The sequence below is a fragment of the Brassica napus genome, chromosome A3, assembly GCF_020379485.1.
Source record: "Brassica napus cultivar Da-Ae chromosome A3, Da-Ae, whole genome shotgun sequence".
Lineage (NCBI taxonomy): Eukaryota > Viridiplantae > Streptophyta > Magnoliopsida > Brassicales > Brassicaceae > Brassica > Brassica napus.
The window spans coordinates 23786958-23807760 of NC_063436.1; the positions used below are offsets into that span (position 1 = coordinate 23786958).

At 30.5% G+C, this 20803-nt stretch overlaps 2 protein-coding genes, 1 long non-coding RNA gene and 1 other non-coding gene across 13 annotated transcripts; 1 reads left to right on the forward strand and 3 right to left on the reverse strand.

The window, feature by feature from the left end:
• Positions 1–1575: 1575 nt before the first annotated feature.
• Positions 1576–4165, forward strand: LOC106440206 (aluminum-activated malate transporter 12). The gene is made up of 6 exons (XM_013881818.3): positions 1576–1936; positions 2053–2193; positions 2470–2742; positions 2831–2943; positions 3022–3165; positions 3256–4165. Exons 1-6 carry the CDS (start codon positions 1657–1659, stop codon positions 3928–3930), a joined length of 1626 nt encoding a protein of 541 aa, XP_013737272.2. The 5' UTR covers positions 1576–1656; the 3' UTR covers positions 3931–4165.
• Positions 4166–4379: 214 nt separating this feature from the next.
• On the reverse strand, positions 4380–4451 carry TRNAC-GCA. The gene has a single exon. It is a non-coding gene; the product is annotated as a tRNA-Cys (tRNA).
• A 938-nt stretch (positions 4452–5389) lies between these two features.
• Positions 5390–11391, reverse strand: LOC106444388 (NAC domain-containing protein 71-like). 2 transcript variants are annotated; one of them, XM_013885866.3, is made up of 4 exons: positions 6577–11388; positions 6200–6486; positions 5891–6109; positions 5390–5810 (listed from the first exon to the last, which is right to left on the reverse strand). In XM_013885866.3, exons 1-4 carry the CDS (start codon positions 6737–6739, stop codon positions 5619–5621), a joined length of 861 nt encoding a protein of 286 aa, XP_013741320.2. In that variant the 5' UTR covers positions 6740–11388; the 3' UTR covers positions 5390–5618. The 2 variants fall into 2 exon arrangements, with proteins under 2 accessions (XP_013741320.2, XP_048632795.1); XM_048776838.1 differs by having other exon boundaries at positions 6200–11391.
• Positions 11392–14627: 3236 nt separating this feature from the next.
• On the reverse strand, positions 14628–17857 carry LOC106423755. 9 transcript variants are annotated; one of them, XR_007338428.1, is made up of 8 exons: positions 16582–17836; positions 16309–16348; positions 16074–16167; positions 15848–15939; positions 15591–15729; positions 15349–15480; positions 15151–15235; positions 14628–15037 (listed from the first exon to the last, which is right to left on the reverse strand). It is a non-coding gene; the product is annotated as an uncharacterized LOC106423755 (long non-coding RNA). The 9 variants fall into 9 exon arrangements; XR_007338424.1 differs by having other exon boundaries at positions 15151–15480; positions 16582–17857; XR_007338429.1 differs by having other exon boundaries at positions 14628–15480; positions 16309–16351; positions 16582–16668; positions 16738–17837.
• Positions 17858–20803: the final 2946 nt, after the last annotated feature.

A 20803-nucleotide genomic window follows, 5' to 3' on the forward strand; every position in this document is an offset into this window, starting at 1 on the left:
TTGTAACATATAAATTTAAATATATCCTGCCAAATATACGTCCCAATACAGCGAATTAACTTCACAATTAAAAAGAAAATGAAATATCAAATTTTGTAGTCCACTAATTTTTTTTTTTTTGGTTTAATGTAGTCCACTAATTTGTTAACTATAATCGTCTCATGTTGTATTTATTTCCTTGTTGTTCGAAGTCAGAAGTTATTTTTGGTTAGATATGAATAACTTAGATATTATGAATTTTACATGGCTGTTTCGTATTTAGTGATTAACGTGGCATTTAGTTTGCGTAATGTGATTTAAAACCCAATTTGTAAAATTAGTTGTCCCCGTGCAATAAAAGGAAGGTATACATGTGTTATGTGTCAACGTTGGTACGGCTTTCAAGGATCCAAAATGTCAACTTTAGTTGAGATATTCATAACTTGTTAAAGACTTCTTTTTTATAAGAAAAATTTTATATGCTTTAGACTGTATTATATTTATCACCAGTATGTTTCCTAATGAAACCTTGTATCGTTTATGGTTTATCATAATACAATTTGAGTTTGTGTTCGTGTAGATTGTTTACATATGTTTTATTGGTCATATATATGATCAATAACTTATTGTGCTGTAAAATAAAAGTTCGTCTAAGGACTACATATTTAATCTCTTTTTGACCTAATACAAAGTGATTAACTAATTCTAATTCCTCGCATACATAATCAATGTGATAAAAAAAACTAGTGGTATGATTTAATTATGTTCGACTAATTCGTGTAACTAAAATGTGTATGTCCTCTACTTTTGTATTTAGTTAGATAACACAACGTTAATTTGTAACTAAGGATCTAGTTTTTCGAACTATATAACAATATTAGTTTACATTGGATGACACATGCATAGTATTATACAATGCAATGTTAATATCTAAGAATAATAATTTGATCTCATATTTTATAATTAGTAAAATTATGGAACGTATAATTTGTTTTTATGGAACGTATGTTAGTTTAGTATCTTTTTCAGTAACTTTTGACTTCATATTTTCGATCTTGTGAATAAAATAGAAAAAGGTAGTTCAATTAATATCAACATCAATATTTGCACGTCATGTGAAACCCATCAATCTAATCTTTCATCACTTGCCACAAGAGAATATTATTATGTACCTATTAAAGGTAATTATGTAAAAGTATATAGACATATAGAGGTAACAAAGTAACATCAGGAGGGTTTTATATTTGTTGGGAACGTCGAATAGAGTTTTTTTTTGTATTTTTTACAAACAATAATCGTTAAAAGTAAAAGAAAATCATTACGAGATAAACAGAATAAAATGACCATTAAGCGAAATTGCAAAAGGATATTTTATTTTCTCATCAGAATGTAAAAACATCAAAATAGATTTGAACCCTAATATAATCATGATTTTGTAAAATCATGCGACAAGTAAAAAAAATTACGAATCGAAACCTAATAAATGAAATTCTCGTAGTTCAACCAACACAATCACACGTATTAACAAGTATGAACGCAAACCATAGATCCCCATCACTCTATATATACACATATACACACACACAAAGAGCTATATATAGAGAGTAGCACAATAACAACACATTCTATTACAAAAAGAGAGAGAAAAAAATATAGAACCACTTTCTCTCCCTCAAAATGTCCAACAAGGTTCACGTAGGAAGCACTGAGATGGAGGAAGGTTTGAGAAATAACAAGTGGAAAGTGTTAGAACCTTCCGAGAAAATCAAAAAGATTCCGAAAAGGCTTTGGGATGTCGGAAAAGAAGATCCAAGAAGGGTAATACATGCCCTTAAAGTAGGTATTTCCTTGACACTTGTCTCTTTGTTATATCTCATGGAGCCTCTCTTCAAAGACATTGGGAGCAATGCGATTTGGGCTGTCATGACCGTCGTCGTCGTTCTCGAGTTCTCTGCCGGTAAGTGTAGCCAAGTGTCAATGATCCTTTTATTGTACATATAATTTGAATTCATTAATATAGTAATTTAATTAGTGGCATATATATCACATGTGATGGATTTTTTTATTCTTTAGGTGCAACGTTGTGCAAAGGGCTTAACAGAGGATTAGGAACACTAATCGCAGGATCTTTGGCATTTTTCATTGAGTTTGTTGCTAATGATTCGGGAAAAGGTCTTCGAGCTATCTTCATTGGCACTGCTGTTTTTATCATTGGTATGTGTTTTTCTATATATTTACCCTTTTATTGTATAGTAACTTTAGGTGTATACGTCTGATTGTTTTGTATATATTTCAAGAATATATTAGTTGACTTTCCGTTCTTTGAACATGCAGCATGATATATATCATCTGTGATAAATAGCATGAAATAGAATTTTGTTATCCAGTTTATAATTTCTAAACCTAAACTAATCTTTTTGAATTTATTTCTGTATATTAAGTTCTAACAATAAAACTACTAAAATTTGTGCCTCTTCTAAATTATTACAGGAGCGGCTGCAACATATATAAGGTTTATACCGTATATAAAGAAGAATTACGATTATGGTGTTGTGATATTTCTCTTGACGTTCAATCTCATAACGGTTTCAAGCTATAGAGTAGACAGTGTGATAACCATAGCACACGATAGATTCTACACTATAGCTATCGGTTGCGGAATATGTCTTTTCATGAGCCTTCTTGTTTTTCCTATTTGGTCCGGTGAAGATCTACACAAGACCACCGTCGGTAAACTCCAAGGCCTCTCTCGCTCTATAGAAGGTACATATAACGTATGTAATATTAGTTAAACATCTTAGAAATAACATAATTCATATCCATTTTTAATATATTTTTTTTTGTTTTGTAGCATGTGTGAGTGAGTACTTTGAGGAAAAAGAGAAAGAAACATCAGATTCAAAAGACAGAATCTATGAAGGGTATCAAGCTGTTTTGGATTCTAAATCCATTGATGAAACACTGGTAAGTCTTTTTATAGTTCTTTAATTGAGAATAAATAAAATAAAAAACCACAAAATAATATAATTTTATGAAATAAAGGCATTATATGCAAACTGGGAGCCAAGACACACGATACGATGTCATAGATTCCCATGTCAACAATATGTGAAAGTTGGAGCTGTTCTTCGTCAATTTGGTTACACTGTTGTTGCTCTTCACGGTTGCTTACAAACTGAGATCCAAGTACGTATAATTATACATTAAATAAAATACATGTTTTAGGTTAAGTTGAATTAAATTAAATGATCTTTACTTTATTAATTTTCTTTCAAGACTCCAAGATCTGTTCGCGCTCTTTTCAAAGATCCTTGTGTAAGATTAGCCGGAGAAGTGTGCAAAGCTTTGTCGGAACTCGCCGATAGCATCTCAAACCACCGTCACTGTTCGCCTGAGATTCTCTCCGATCATCTTCACGTGGCACTCCAAGACCTTAACTCGGCTATCAAGTCTCAGCCTAAACTCTTCCTCGGCTCCAATCTGCATCGTCACAACAATAAACACCAAAACGCAGTTTCACAACGCAACCGTGCAAACGACGTTTCAAACAAAACTACGGAGACTGGTTCACGTCAAGGCCAAAGCGGCGCCGTTTCGCTGTCTAGCTTCAGGACGGACACGTCAGCTTTGATGGAGTACAGGAGATCGTTCAAGAACAATAATAGGTCGGAGACGACGTCGGCGGCGGGAGAGAGGAGGATGTTACGGCCGCAGCTGAGTAAAATAGCGGTGATGACGAGCCTTGAGTTCTCGGAGGCTTTGCCGTTCGCGGCGTTTGCGTCGTTGCTGGTGGAGATGGTGGCGAGGCTTGACAATGTGATAGAGGAAGTGGAGGAGTTGGGAAGGATCGCATGTTTTAAGGAGTATGACAACACGCGTGATCCGACGGCTGACGATGTCCGGTGCGAAAAACCGGCGAATGTTGTGATCAGTGTCGGCGCCGCGGAATAATTTTATTTTATTCATCCGATCGTTATAACGACGAATTGATTATGGGGTTCGATTTCACGTGTATATTTGAAAAAGGTAGAGACTTATTCAGCCGATCGTTATAACGACGAATCGATTATGGGGTTCGATTTGGTTCGGTATGATTCATACGATCGGTATATTTTTACAATAGAAAAAATCTAAAAAATATTTTTTAACTTTATAAATTAATAAAAGATCATATTTTACAATACTATTAACTGTAGTAAGTTACAACGATTGTTTGATACAGAGTTATTCAGTTGTGCTCAAACTCTGGTTTTTCCTTTTCCTTTTTTTGAATTAATTAATCGTTTAATAATGGTGTAGAATAAATGTCTAAGATCGCACATTAGTCCTGAAATGGAACCGTATTCATTTATAATTAACACTTTGGAAAGAAAAATAAAGGAAACAATCTTCAAAAATAAAGGGCCCAACCGGGTTCGAACCGGTGACCTATTGATCTGCAGTCAATTGCTCTACCACTGAGCTATGGACCCAATTTGATTGGATTGTACACTAATACTAGAAAACTACAAACTTTAAAGGGACGCAAATATTCTTGGAAATTTTCTAAAATGAAATTTTAAAAGTTCTTATGAGAGAAATATCCCAAAACTCTCAGAAATGAAAAAAAAATACATACTAAAGATGACCACAATTACACTTGCAGAACCCAAAAAAAATCCTAAATCTTAAACATAAAGTCACGAATCACAAATATTATTAATAAAGTAACGGTACTTGATGCTATCTATTAATGAACCTCCAAAGAGTTTTTCTAACCGAAGACTTTGTAATAACATAATTAACCATCGATAAAAAAAAATCCAAGATTTTATTTTAAGGAAAGCAAAACCTTAAAATGAACATGAAACATGTTTCATGCAAACTCTTCCTAACTATAAGGCTTTGGTCTTATCATTAATAGTTTATGTTTTAAATTGAAAGTCTTTTTTCAAAAAAAACATTAAAATGAAGATTTGAAAGTATATTACTCCAACCATAAATCTTCAAAAAAATCTTTAAAAGTTTATTTATTTGCATTATACTCCTTGATATTAACAAACGTTTACTAATATTTATGAAAAAAATAACTATAAAAACCGAAAAAAATAAAAGATAGTTTCGAAAATTTGAAATTGGATTGAAATGACACAAAACCTCAAAATTTGAAGATTTGAGGTTGGGTTGGAAATGTTCTAAGGCTCTAGACCACATTTGTAGTTCTGAATCGTCGTAATCTTCTTTTTCCAAATCCCCTTTATGGATTTTCAAAAACTATGTATCTACATAACTTATAAAATATGAAAAAATAGTCTCGAATTTATTAGTTTTCTTATACAAGTGATTGCTATCATTACCAAAGTTGGTGTAAAGGTTATAAGTTATAATTAATGATTGGGAGACATATCATTCTCTTTGCATATACATATCGGAACGTAAAATAAGACTATCATATAACAAATTAGGAATATAAAATAGTCATTCCACAGCAAACAATATATTAATTAGTAAAATCAAAACCAAAAAGGCAAAACCAATATATATATTCTAAAATAAAATGCAAGAGACTCCAAATTTATGCAAACCAATTTTATCTTCTTCGAGGACTCCAACATTAAAAGGCGTTTTTGTCCTGAAGAAACCCACACATTTCCTTCTACCTAGAAAAGGTTTGAGTAATCGAATGAACCGGTTTGGTCGTATTCAAAATTTGGCCAGTAACCGGTTTGTTTTGATTGATCAATGTTCAAATATGAAGTCTCTGCAATTTCCATTTGGTGGTTCGCCCCATTGACTGGAAAATGGTAGTTGGGAAGGTATTCAGAAACACCCTCTTGAATTTGAGGATAATCCTATATTTAAATTTCACAAGACCAAATCAGACAAGTGTTTGTGTATACAAAACTGTTTTGGTTTAGATAATAGTACGTACTTTTGAGGAATCAAGGATGAAATCAGGAGAAATCCAAATGCTAGAAGATTCGTTTGTAGTTAAAGAAGGCTTGAAAGATTGAAACTGCGTCGTTTGATCTCGACATGGAGAGGTCGCAAGGCTAGAGCAACCTGAACCAATAGCTTGTTCGTTTTTATTTTTCAAAGTTTTGGTCTTAAGTCCGTTCTTCTTGACTACACGACATAACACAAAAGCTCCCTGAAATTCCAACATATATATATGGTTCTTAGGTTTCTTTCCGTTAAATTAAAGGGATGAAGATATTGAAACATATTATAAATTTCTTACCTTGAAATTTGGTGATTTTTGAGAAAGATCGTCATCGCAAAGGCGATATTCATGCATAAACCAGATAGTTCTATCACCCAATGGGGCACGACCTTCATAGAAAACTAATGTCTTCCGATATCCGATTATAGCACCAGATGATTTACAAGAGATTTTTCGATCTTTACCGGTTGCTTTCCAATAACCGGCTTTTGTAGCCCTATTGGTTCGAGAACCATTAGGATATTTTTTGTCCCTTGGACAGAAAAAGAACCATTCCATATCTCTATTGGGTAGGAACGATTTATCTAAAACAACAAAGATAGCAATTAAAGAAGATAAAATTAGATATAAATTTATGAATGATATTAATTCAAACAAGTTTTTCTTTAGATTACCTGGTAACTCCCAAGGATCGAATTTATATAAATCGATAACAGGAATGACTTCAAGCTCAATCTCGAGACCTTCGACTTTTCTACTCAAGTAATAGCCTATGAGCTCTTCATCAGTTGGATGAAATCTAAATCCTGGAGGTAGACATGAACTTCCCATTTGCATGTTTAACACTTGTTGCTTGTGACACAAGAGAGATTTAGCGATCAAATCTACTAAATATTTTGAAAATCCAGAAATAAAAACTTTTTTCGACACTTGATTTGTTCTTAAGAAAAGCTTGCAGCTCACGTTGATTGCATTCTTTTTGTGACAAGATCATTGTCCGAAAAAATCGTATGACAATTAGAAAATAAATCAGCGCAATGACCCCAAGTTCCTCTTTTTACTATTAAGAAAAACAATAGACACAAAATTAAGAAAAGAAATATGGGAATAACGAAGAGTAATAGCCTATATTTTGAAGTTGAGGGCAGAGGTAATTGCGACGGGTCAAAGACACTGGCTGGAAAAAAGGTGCTCTTACTTTAAATCAGAGAGTAGCTATATAAGAAACCAAAAGTGATTAGTGAGTAATCAAACTAGGAGAATGATTAAGAGAAGACAAAGGTGGTAGAGTGTTGAATGGTTGTGAAGCATTTGATATATATAGCACAATGTTTGAACTATGGGGGCATATTAATTAATTAATTAATATATGTGGATTAATTAAGGGATTAGTTATATATGTATTATTTTATAATGCCATTTTAAAATCCAGAAGAAAAACAACGAGACACACCGAAAGCACACATAAAGACATTGCTTGTCTAAAGAGTTCCCAAAATTCCAAAAGAACTTGGACCTACCTGGTCTCAAAAGCTATTAGACGTGTTCACACACACGCTTAAAGATAAAACCCATCCCATAATATCGATTCAGTTTTCGACTAAATAATACGAGGGTTCATTTTATGAAACGATGAATTTGTTTTTATGTCAATTCTATATATCATGCTATTAATCTACAGAAATGTTATCTATCACTTTTTGATTGTTATTTACCGTCAAGTTTGCTATATACTATATGACATGTAAGTTAAAAACTAATTAAAATATTTATTAACCTGCCCAAAATATTCTATCACTTTGTGATTGTTGTTTAACATATTTTTTTTCATTCCAAATATTTTATCTGCTTTTATTATACTTTATGTTATTCCGCTATTGATTTGAGATTTATATTAGTCATCACCATTATATTTTTTTCTGTTCCTTCAAATATTTAATATGAAACCCGTGTTTCTACAGATTTTTGAATGTTCGAGTTTTCGACCTGGTTTCTCACAACAAAGGCATTTAGAATGGAATTATAGTCTGAATCCAATATCACTTAACTTTTCGGTCATAAAAACCGGTTCTGATGCTTTTTGGCATTTTATATTGTACCCAAAACAAATTTACTATTTAAATGAGATTTATTAAAGTTCGCAATCTCTAATAGGTTTTAACATTGTTCTTCCACGCCAGCATGAGTAAGACAAATTCGCTTTAAACTTTTAAGACATAAGAGATAACGAAACTTTGACGAAATAAATATAGTTATGGCTTTCTGTCAAAATGTAGTTATTGTTTAAGATGTAAAGTTGTAGTTTAAAGTTTAGTTCCCATTTGTGTAAGTCAGAGAAACATACAAAAAAAAAGGAATGACTTCACGAGATGGAAATGTCAGGTGTGGTTCTATAAAAAAAAGCCGAGCCTTGTAACTTGCAACTATGATGTGGTTAGAATATTCCCCTATACTTTAGGAAGGGTCACCCTGACCCCTAATGGTATTTACACTTTTGAAGAGAACACTAGGCAAAAAAAAAATGAAAGAGAAAAAGGCAACTAAATGGAGAAAAAATATATAAAAGCATAGATAACTACGTCTACCGGTAGGTAAAGAAAGAAGTAAGCCTGCGAAATACGAAAAAAACGGACCAGCTGTGTTGACTGCACTAGGTCTAATCAGATAGTATTGAATATATGTGGTAGGGTATGATTAACTCCGGTCTCTTAGCCGGGATTCTATATTCATGATTTGACATTTTTTTTCCATCAATTTTTACATATTCATACTGACTCTCTGAACCAAACCGGTAGATCTTGATCCATATGAACGACAAAAACCGGTTGTTTCCTGACACTGCGTGCTAGGCTATCCACCTTTGTATTTCGCGTCCTTGGTACATAGATAATCTCTAATTGAAGGAAACTTTCTTTCAGGACCTTAATATCTTCCAAATAATTTGCAAAAACTGGTCATTCTTCTGGTTCTGTAACCATCTTCACCAATTGGAATCAATCTTTTGCAAACGTCACCTGAAATTGACGAACGTCACCTGAAATTAACGTAAATTTCTCATACATTCCATTGTCCATAGTAGTGCTTTCATCTCCGCATGAAGAAGTGAAAGACTACCCCGAACATTCCTCACCCCTAACAACCCATCAAATCCTTCTAGAGTACTGAGCCAACCCTGTCCGGAGAAAATATTATTCTCTTTCTAGGAACCATCTGAGAAACACCATCTTCCTGGAATTGACGGTAGAGTCGTAACCTCTATGTGTTATACATTCCTCAGTTCGTTCAATATATGTGTCTCAGACCAAAGTGTTGATTTTGTTTTTGCCAAATTAAGCGTGTCCATAGGATCAATGTCCAGATTACTAAAAGCTTTATTATTCATTCCTTTTCAAATATACCATAGTATCCATGCAAACTGATGATCATCCATCTGCGGGAAAACTCTCCAAAAGAGATGATCCATGTTTGTGAATAGCGAGCTTGTTGGAAAAATAGTTGGATTTGATGGTATCTTTGAGAGAGCCCAAACCTGAAGTGCTGGAGGACACTAAAAAAACACATGGTTTATCAATTCCTCATCGGCTCCGCGCCTTGCACAACGTATATTCCCATGTATCCCTCTCGCTTGCAGATTCTTCTTGACTGTTATACATCATGTTACCAATTGTCATAGAAAATATTTTATCTTTGGTGGCCACCGTATTTTCTAGCAGAACGCTTTCAATATAACAACTGTGGGACGATGGGCAACTGTGGTGAAATTGACATTTTTTAACACTTTTCAGTTAAGAGATGGCTCTTATATCTCTTATTTAAGAGACGGTTCTTAGTTTTTCTTAGTCAAAATATAATAAAAACTAAGAACCGTCTCTTATCCGAAGCTAAAAACCTCAGTTAAGAGACTGGAGTTAATTATGGTCTAAAATATTTCTTTTTTGAAACTAGGTTACTAAGATCTTCCTTTTAAAATAACACATTTGATCATATTTAATAGTTTTGAATATATGTGGTTACTAACATTGTGTTTTGAACTTAGCTTGCCTCACATTTCCTTTTAAAATATAACATTTACCTCACATTTAATATTTTGAATATATGTGGTTACAAAAATTTTCTTTAAAAATAAGAAATTTGCATCATATGCATCATATTTAATATTTTTGTGTATATATATATTTAGAGCATCCTCACCAGTCAAGAGACTATATATGAAATTATAAAGGTTTCATCAAATTAATACTAATATTCTGTTTTCTTATAAGTCCTATCGGCTGAACTGGTCGGCTCCGAAAGAACGCACTTAATGTTACAGAGTGGACTAGTCTGAAAACGTACCACAGTGTTTGACCCGAGTTTGAAATATCTTCCGACTAATGACATGAGTTGACCAATCATCTGTAATACTAATATTCCTTACAATATAATTATCTAATTAATTCTAAAATAAAAACTAAATCAAAGTATCAAACCAATATTTCTTACTTTCCAAATTTTCATAATCTATTATTACAGACCTGATTTTCTACCTATTTCTTACTTTTTCGTTTCTATTTATTTTTTTTCTATCTTTTAATGTCTGAGAAACTAGTTTAGATACGAACATTGTCATTTGTCAGTGTTCTAAGATTTTTCTGAAAGTAACCAATACAGCGCCGACTAATTGATCGAATCCGACGACATATTGTTTTCATCAACTAATAATTTTCTATTTGCGATATCAGATGGCCTTAATCTTACTACAGATGTCTAAATCTAACTAAATATATAAAAAGTTAAAAGGTTAACTATTGACAGAAAACAAGATGTATAGAATCGTTATGGCTCTGTTGCACAAAAAAAAAAAGAATCGTTTTGGATATTGCATGGTTTTGGCTTTATATTTGTATATACTACATACACGTCTACATTAAAGGAATGGAAGAGGAAACGACCGACACATCGAAGAGCAATATTGTTTTCAACAAAAGCAACTAGCGATACGACGATACTTAGTCTATGTAAAAATTATGATGCAGTATGTTATTCACCAAACTGATTAATCCAGCCCGCTAAAGAGCAAGAACGATATCTAAACAATAGACTGCAACTAGTACAATCGACCAGCAAAACTAATCTTATATTATTTGCATTAATTAATATATGACATTTGTCTTCTTAACTATTATATAAGATACAAGAGATATGAGTCAATATATTTATCATCAATTAATTTTTAGGTTAAAAGTCATTTAACTTAATATAGTATCATAATTTGATCTATAGTATCCATTCTTATCTTTAATCAATCAGATCCAAAGCTGGCCAATTGATCATTATCTAAATATTCTATGATTTACGACCAAAATGTCATTATCTCAAATTAAGTATCAGAAACAATGTTTCACGTTGGAACTTGAAAGGATCCTGAATGTTTTTTTTTAACACCAAATTCATTACCATCTCTCTAAACAGAGAGGAAAACATAGTCAAACACTACAAAGAGCATCTTTAGCTAATGCATCTACTAGCGAATTGAAATGTCTCGGAATTAAGGAAAAAGTACAGATATTCGATATTCTGGCTATTCCGTAGAATTCAGCCAAAGAGGACGTCGTAGAGATTGCTGTAATCAACACTTGACAGTCTGAGTTAACACAGATTTGAGTAATGATCCTAATTACTATATAAATGATACGAGTTTTATTTATGGCTAATTAATTTTAAGTTGAAAAGTTATCTAATTTACTACGTATAATATTTTTTAGTTGTTTACTTACTTTTCTTTTGCTAAATTTAGTTGTTTACTTTCTTGGAAAAATAATATCAACGATCAACTACACTAATGGTCCTCATTTTACCCAAAAAACTAATGGTTTTCCATATCGTGTTTCTTATTTTTGCTAACTAGTATATTTTTCAACATATTATTCCGAAAATATTGTATAGTTTTAGCAACAAGATGAAAAGAATATATATAGTTTTTACAAAGTTAGGTTACTTCGTAGATCGGAGTCAATTTAGTTAATCTTATCAAGAAAGACAATTAGGTGATAGAACTATTTTTATGCATGAACAATCGAGGAAGAACCCCGACAGTTTGGCAACCAAAGATCTCAGTCAAATCTGGAATAGTGCTACTGTAACTATGATCTGTCTTTTGCTTTACTTTTCGACCGAGCAACTTATTGACTATTAGGATAGTATCTTTCTGGTCATACTATATACGATAGTATATGTAACACTTTAAGCAACTATATCTTACAACTGTAATATAATTATGTACTCTCAGTCAACGAAATACACTTAAAATTCTTGAAGCTAGTATTCTTTTCTCTGTTTCAGTAGTTTAACAAACACTCACATGTACATCATATCATATTATCTAAAAAGAAGAAAAAACATATTTGTACCCATAAGCCTTTTATAAAAAAAAACATGTTATTGTAAATTAGGTTAGTTTTAAAGGAGAAAAATAACAGAATAGAATGATGGAAATGTCTAAATTTTAAATTTGACATTAATGAAACTAGGTATTTTGCCGCACATGCGAGCATAATTCTTTTATACATAATTATTAATAAATGTACTATTAGTTTAAAATAAAAAATTTAAAGTAAAACATTAAATTTATAAAAAATTATGAATCTTTCAATTTCTTAATTTTAAATTTTATTGATTAAAAAAATTATTTTTGGATAACAACATTAATATTTTATTTTAAAATATGTTGTTATCTTTAACCAGCTTTTATTATAATAACTAGAGGGTTTACCACGCTACGCGCGGTTTATTTGTTTATAAAATTATATATTTTATATATTAAGTATAATTTAAATTTTTATATTCTAAATTTTAAGTATAACTTAAAATATCAATTTCACAATAAACTAATCTTATTTTTGTGGTATACGATATCAGTTATTTTTTATATAATATTTGACAAATTAGAATAAAATATTCTGACTTGTTCAAAAAAAAAATCAAATATTCTGAAAGAATTTATACAGACCAAAAACTTTTAAAGACCTACATAGGAAACTGTAATAGTGTTCTAGTTTCAAAGGAAGAGTCACTTTATAAACACAATTCTCTAGGGTTTTTTAAAATGACTTTTCTTTGCTTGCTTCTCGCATACACAAAACCAAAAATAAGAAAACTCATCGGACTGTGATTAATCTCCACAACTTTACCCTATTTATATGTCCTCTCTATGATCTTTATTCTTACACGCCTTAGTTCAGATCCATGGCGAGGATGAGAATGGGACCGCTTGGCTACATGTATGAGAGCAGCATGGGCACCGAATGGGATGAGACAGGCCGCACCGCAATATCGCTTATCATTGTCACATTTGACTACAGTTCAGTAACATTCATACAGTTCGGATTCGTTGAGAATGGATAACTTTTCTATTTTATGACTATGTGAGTGTTTTGTTTGATTGTATTTATTCGTTATAATTTCTATTTTGAGGTATTTTTCAGAAAATTTATGTTTTATTTGGTTCAGTTGTTATCTCTATACCACATATAAAGTGAAACTTCTATAAATTAATAATGTTGTAACTACATCAAAATTATAATCTTTTATTAATTTATAGAGATATTAATTTATCAATATACTAATTAAACTAAAAATTCATTTTGAGACTATAAAATTATACTATTTTATAGAGATTTTTAGTGTATATTAATTTATAGATTATTAATTTAAAGAGGTTATACTGTATTTAAATATCATAAAATAGATATCCAATTTATGAAACATAAATATGAGTTGAAAAATTAACACACTAAAGAAAGATAAAGGTTCTGATCTGAAATACAACATGAGTTGAATATATTAAAAATTTCTGAAAAATTTATTATTTACATTTCTTAATCTATATAATATTATTTGAGAATCCAGTTTCGTATGTGGATAAAAATATTATATCTAAAGGTCAACATTATAAAAAAAAATTTACTTTTATTTTAGTTTTCTTTTTATATCTTTTACAATAAATTATATAATAAAAAGAAAATATTTATAAAATATAAAAACTGAAAATTTATTTTTAAAAGAAAAGAAAATAGATTCCATGAAAATAGGATTTATAAATATATGAGCATCAAAACATATTTTATATAATGGATTGCATAAAAAGGAAAGTTCACAAAAAGTTAATCTTGATATTAAAAAAAATTCCTTTATAAATAATTTTAAACATTTACTATCTTTATATCATGATTTTGTTTTCAGAATCTTACAAAAAGTAATTTAAATAACATATGATATCTTTAGTAACTTAAAATATTTGTAATTACTATAATAAAAATGTTTTATATGTTTTTGCAAAATATTTATTTTTATTTTTTTAATTTTGATATACGTTTTCTTTATAACTTTTATCTAACTACGTAAATAAAAATATTTAAAATATCTTAATATACTACTTATATAACATGATTTTTATAAAAATAATTCACAAAATAGCTGTTTTAAATATTAGATAATATTTCCTTTGAAATTGACTTTAAAAAAAGAAGACATATTTAGAAAGGGGAACTAATAATACTATCTTTACTATAAATGTATTTGGATAAAAATAATAAAATGCGATTTAAATAGAATCATTCATAATTTTGAATCGATCAATACTTTAATTTTTTATTTGATTCTTAAAAGATTATATTTTAATTTATACTTAATTATAGTAAAATATTTACAAATCTAAGATAATTACCAAACTAAATGCATATAAAAAAATCAATAAATAGTTTAATTTATTTAGAACAAAAAAATACTATGATTGAATTTGGAGAAATAAATGAAATCCAGTATACAAAAATAATAAGAAAACTAAATACTATATATTCAATAGCTTGTCTCTGCTAATTCAACCCCATATTTAAATTGGCCCATCTCTTGCCTCTCGCAAGATGCATTGTATCTTTCAGAATTTACACTTCCGCTGCTGATGATGATAAGTCTCTTCTGTTGCTCTTTCTTCCTCGAGCTGTTTAACACATTTCTCCAAAGACATTACCGAAAATTCCGATTTCTCTAGCTCGGGCTCAGTATCAACAATCACAACATGCTTGTGTACAAAGCCAATAAGAGGAGAAATCTGAGCCACATTACCAATGTGATCGAGCGTAGACGCTAACTTAACCTCTGCCAAGTTTTATTTCCAATACCAAATTTAAAAGTGATAAATTTATAATGGAGAAATATAAGCTAAGATAGGTAATCAACTGGATGGAAAAAAGATAGGTAATCAACTCTACTTCTTTCAAGTCATCACTCAGTATATGTATGTCCTACACCGAGAAATGTAAACACATGTTGTAATGCTGAGATCTACTTCTGCTTCTGCATTCATGACATATTCTTTCAATAGTATTTCACTCATAGAGATAATAAAGCTCCAAATGATTACACAACAGTGATCATAGCCTACTTGTCTAACCAAAAAAATAACCAACCTTACTTGCGGTTGTGCTGGTGGTTCTTGTGCAAGAGGGCAGAGACATTCTATAATAGGGGTTCCTTCAAGTTGAATTTGCACGATGATGTGTGAAGGATTCCACCTTGATCGGAGCCGCCCCACACTTTTCCTGTTTAGAAAGCCAATTTGAAACAAAGCAAGAATGATTTGATTCAAAGGAGAGATGTAAAAGAGCAAAATTGACGTAAGAGTTAGATTTATAGTGTAACTCTTGAGTACCTGTGGACAACCAAATGAAGTTTACCACTGATTTCTTGCCCTGCCATGACATGAATAGGCTGGAGAGAATACATCTTATTTGGTACCAAAGGGTTGTTGCCTTGTTGGTGACCAGTAGCAGTCGTGGACCATCTTTGTGCTGTGATGTTGAATATAGAGAGCATAACATGTTAGCATTTGTATTTCTTTGTCTGACAGAAAATGTATATTAATTGTAAGTGCAAGAAAAAACATATAAATCCGTGTTGGCTTGATACCTTCCATTAAAGAGAACATTGAACCAATGCACTCTGGTATACATGAACGCTGTAAATTTCAACGGAACATCAATCTCGCAAAGTTCTGTTTCCTGTGAAAATTAATTGACAGGTAAATAAGTTTGGACCATATCATTCACCAAATACGGAGATGAAATGAGAGAGTTCCATAAGAGATGAAATACATGAATAGACAAATCGAGAAACATAATTTAAGGCATTGTACCTTTGGTGTAGTGAATACTACGCTTTTTATGTTGCTTTGGCAGTTCGAACAGCTCTTCACCTGGCCTGCTCTCCCACACAGGAAGAATCTTTAACTATCACAGTATAGACCGAGCAATATTAAAGCAAATCAGATCAACTGATAAAACAACGTTGTGTCAATAAATATAAACCCAAAGGAAACATTACAAAAAGCAACACACCTTTTATTTTTATTTTTGAATGAAAACACTCACCTTTTATAGCAAATCACTGTCGTTACAGGTCCGATAACTCCTGCTAAAAATCAGAAACATGAGTCTACCCATTGATTATATTTACTCAAACGTTTATTTTTTCTAATTTTCACAAAAAGTTTGAACAAAAGAAGGGGAGACCATATTAACATAGAACTGGTTTTACAGTCTTCAGGTGATAAAAGAGACAATGTAAGAAAGTCAGCAAAAGCACTGATCTCAGTGATCAACGATATCTTGTTAATTTGATGAAAAATCAATCTTAGAGCAAACCTTTGCAGCTTGCTTTCACCACAGGATGCTGAGCAAGAGCTATCCCTGCAGCTTAGCCAACAACACAGTCATTGTTACACCCTTCGGCTTCACCCGTAAACAAAAAAAAACAGCTCAGTGATTAGAATATGCTGATACGACCTCACAACAATGTACATTCACATTCAACTTCTCGTAGGGTGCATCAAGAGCATCTGTGTTCACTGGATAACCAACACGGAACATTGGAACAAAGAGGCTCTCAATCATGTTTTTGGATACGTCAGATTGCATTGCCGTGAAGGGAACAACACTTGAACCAGACAACAGAGGAGGCGAGCTTGAGCTTGTTGTGGTAGCTTTCGCAGCAGCAGCAGGAGGGGGAGGAGGCGGTGGTGCCGCCACGGAGGGAGCGATCCCAGCCGCAGCCTCCACGTCAGAAGCAGTGATCCTACCGAATGGTCCAGTTCCCGCAACGGATCTGATATCCATTTTATGCTGCTTTGCAAGCTTCTTAGCATACGGTGTCGCTACAGTCTTCCTCGGACCGTCAGACATCGTCGCCACCGGAGCATGCTGAGCGATCGTCGGCGCAGGAGACGAAGCAGTCGGAGGAGGAGGAGACGGAACAACAACGGGAGAGGCAGAGGAAGATTTCGAGGCGGCTTTGCTCTGAGGTTCTTCGATCTCAGCCTCAGTCTCCGCCAGCAAACCGATCACGACACCCACCGGAGCCGTCTCACCTTCTCCGACGTAACGGAATGAAGAAGAGGAAAAGTAAAATGGGTGTCCCAAATCGAGAGAGGAAATTAGGGTTTTTTTCTATCAATAACATGGGTTTCATAGCCCAACTCTATCACGACAAATTTTTAAAAAATGGCACAGCCCATCTGACGTGGCTAAACGCTTCAACGTGATTGGTTGATTTAATTGTCCTACGTGAACATGCTGTATGGGAAGTATATATCCCTTTTAGTATAGGATAGATTTATACACAATGATCTAATTAAATAAACAAATATATAACTATTAATATAAAGTGATGTTATTAAACAAAATTCTTGAAATTACCAAAACCTAAAAAAGCTCAAAATAAATTAAAAACACAAGAAGGTTAAACCGAACCCAACTTTACATATTATATTAATCAAAGTAAATAAAACTATTGATATAATTATATTGTAAAATACATCCCATAATAACTGAATAAACATTCAAACAGACTAACCATGTTGTCAAACAAAACATTAATATGTAATGTATAAGACATATCTATTGTTATTTTCATTTCTAAATAGTATAATAGAGAAAAATAAGCTACAGTCAATCTATATTTTTAAATTTATAAATATATATTTCTATTCTCATATAAAATAGTATTTATTTATCATAAAATCATAATTTGTTATTTTCAAATGGTCTTTTAATTTTCATATTTTGATAATTATAACTAAGACATATCATTTTGAAAAATACAGTTTTGATAATATAAAAATAACATGTCCTTTACTTTATAGTCTTTCAAATAAATTTGGGGAAATTTCATGTTTACCACTTTCATAGTACCACTTTTTATCTTTACCACCACTAAATGGACATTTTCAAAAAACAATATATAATAAATATACTCTTGTACTCTTGTTCTCTACATATATGACAAAATACTCTTATACTCTTGTTCTCTCTCTATATATAATAAATTATTATTTAAATAAAATAAAAATAAAAATAATTTTTTTTTTATGTTTTCGAATTATAGTTTTCAAATTTAAAATTTTTTATAAATTTTTCTCGAAATTATTTTTTCCAAAATTTCTTTTTAAAAATCAAAAATTATGTTTGAAATTATTCTTTAATTTTTTTAAAAAAAATTAAGTATTTTTTTATATATTTATTAGAATCCTAAATTTCAATCTAAACAAAGATATAATTCTTTAAAACTCTTGAAAAAAATAAAAGTACAGTATAACCTCTTTAAATTAATATACACTAAAAATCTCTATAAAATGATATAATTTTATAGTCCCAAATTGAGTTTTTGGTTCAATTAGTATATCGATAAATTAATATCTCTATAAATTAATAAAAAAGTATAATTTTGGTATAGTCCCAACATTATTAATTTATAGAGGTTTCACTGTACACAGAGTTAATTTTAAATATAAATACTTGAAAATATTCTCTTTTGGAAACATGTTTGTTGAGAATATTTAAAAATATAATTCCATTCCCAATGAAAAATATTTTAGAAAAGAAAAAAATAAATATTAAATAAATGTTATTCTTGCGACTGAATAGAAATGAAAATGCCACAAAAAATCATTAACAAATAAATATAAATCAAATGTATAGTTATTGGTTAAATACCTATTTTAATACTAAAAATAATATTTTAATAAATATTCCAGGACATATTAAGTTTATGAAAAAGTATAAATCATTTTTTTATTTTCATAAAATTATTTATATTATTTTAGTGAAGTGATAAATTAGAATTTATTATATGTGTATATACTACCTAATTATAAAAATTAACAAAGAAGAAAGAAAGATGTAGATAAACACAAAATAAATAGATGGAATTATCTTTTTTTCAAACATGTTTTCCATTTATTGTTTTGAGATAAATTTTATAATATTAATTTGTAATGAGTTAAATAATGAATGATAAAATCATTTATTAAAAATTTAATTAGTTTAGTTAAAAATGATTATTAAAACTAATGAATCAATTGACAAAAAAACTAATGAATCAGCCTAAATTACTACATGACAAATAAGCAAATTCACATCTCAAATAATAGTATAAATATTTAAACTAGACCGGTTGATTCAATCCACCGGTACAATTATGATATGTCAATTGGTTTTCAGAGTTGCATAATCAATTTTATGCACTATATACAAGTTTATAAAAATGGAAAAAGTAAATAATCATAGGGAAAGCAAAGAAAATAAAAGCAATTAAAGTTAGCTTTTAGATAGCAAAAAAAAATATCAAAACTCAAAAAAAATATCCATTCATAAAATAAGAAAATTAATAACAGAAATTCGCTAAATTAATAATGTTTTTGCTTATCCAAGGAAAGAAGGTTCAGGATGAACAGCAGAAGCACCTGCATGAAATAAATTATCAAAGAAGGTTAAGGGCTCTCTTATCTCTCTGTAGTCTGTAGTCGCCTAGCTTCAAGTGCAGCACCTTCATTAATCATATCCCTAGCATCACTCTCCATACCAAGCTCCCAAAGTGCTAAAGCCTGCAAGTAAAACGCAGTAGGCCACCCCGGTATGCAACATTGAGCCTTCATTGCGTCTCCCAACGCAGGATCATGTTCACCCGTCACTAAGTAGGAGAAAGACCTTCTCGCAAATACAGTCGCATATGGACTGCTGCTCATCATCCTCACCAACTGGTAACAAAAAAAAAGGTTTACAAGGAGTTTTAGATATAATACACTTATATATTTAATTGTTGGACTCTGCTGTTTGTTTGTTTTGTTTTATCTATTACTCTTTCTGTTTCATATTTTTTTTTTTGAACTACTCGTATTATATTTCTTTTAAGGCTTTTTCACATATTAAAATCTTATAAACTTGATTTGTGAAATGATTTTTAGAACTTTACTTATGTGTTATCATGACATTGATATTTAAATAAAAATAATGATAACAAATCTTAATAAAAATGTGACATATCTTCTATCTTATTATGACATTTACAACTTTAATGACAAATAGTTTGATTTTAGAAATATTCTTAAAATAAGTTGATATTATTTTTGCCTACATACCATAAAAGTAGATTCTTAAAATAAGATAATGACAAACTTTTACATACCATACATATAAATTATATACACAATTATTATTAAAACTCTTATAATATACTATAACTGATAGTATAAATATCTAGATCCCATCAAATTAATTGTAAATATCTAATAATTTAAATATTCAAAAGTTATAATTAGATCAACTAATTAGCATAAATATGTGATTAATTAAGATTTTTAAAGTATTAAATTTATTTGAAATTAAACGCTATAAAATGCATCAGTTGTATGATTAACAATTAATTAAGATAAATATGATAAAAAGTTTAATTGACAAATATATTTTAACCAAACATATATACAACAAAGTCTACACTAAATTATAGTGTTTAATATAAATTTATTTAAAATAAATATATACATTTTTCACTTTAACTTAATTGTAACGAAAACTTTAATAAATAATAAAC

Bases quoted from the DNA above. Each gene is read 5' to 3' on its own strand.
- LOC106440206 (XM_013881818.3), top strand. From the start codon at position 1,657: ATGTCCAACAAGGTTCACGTAGGAAGCACTGAGATGGAGGAAGGTTTG. The intron at 1,937-2,052 runs GTAAGTGTAGCC...TTTATTCTTTAG, and splicing joins CGTTCTCGAGTTCTCTGCCG to GTGCAACGTTGTGCAAAGGG. The intron at 3,166-3,255 runs GTACGTATAATT...TTTTCTTTCAAG, and splicing joins GCTTACAAACTGAGATCCAA to ACTCCAAGATCTGTTCGCGC.
- LOC106444388 (XM_048776838.1), bottom strand. From the start codon at position 6,739: ATGCAAATGGGAAGTTCATGTCTACCTCCAGGATTTAGATTTCATCCA. The intron at 6,110-6,199 runs GTAAGAAATTTA...TTGGAATTTCAG, and splicing joins AAAAATCACCAAATTTCAAG to GGAGCTTTTGTGTTATGTCG. The intron at 5,811-5,890 runs GTACGTACTATT...ATTTAAATATAG, and splicing joins TCATCCTTGATTCCTCAAAA to GATTATCCTCAAATTCAAGA.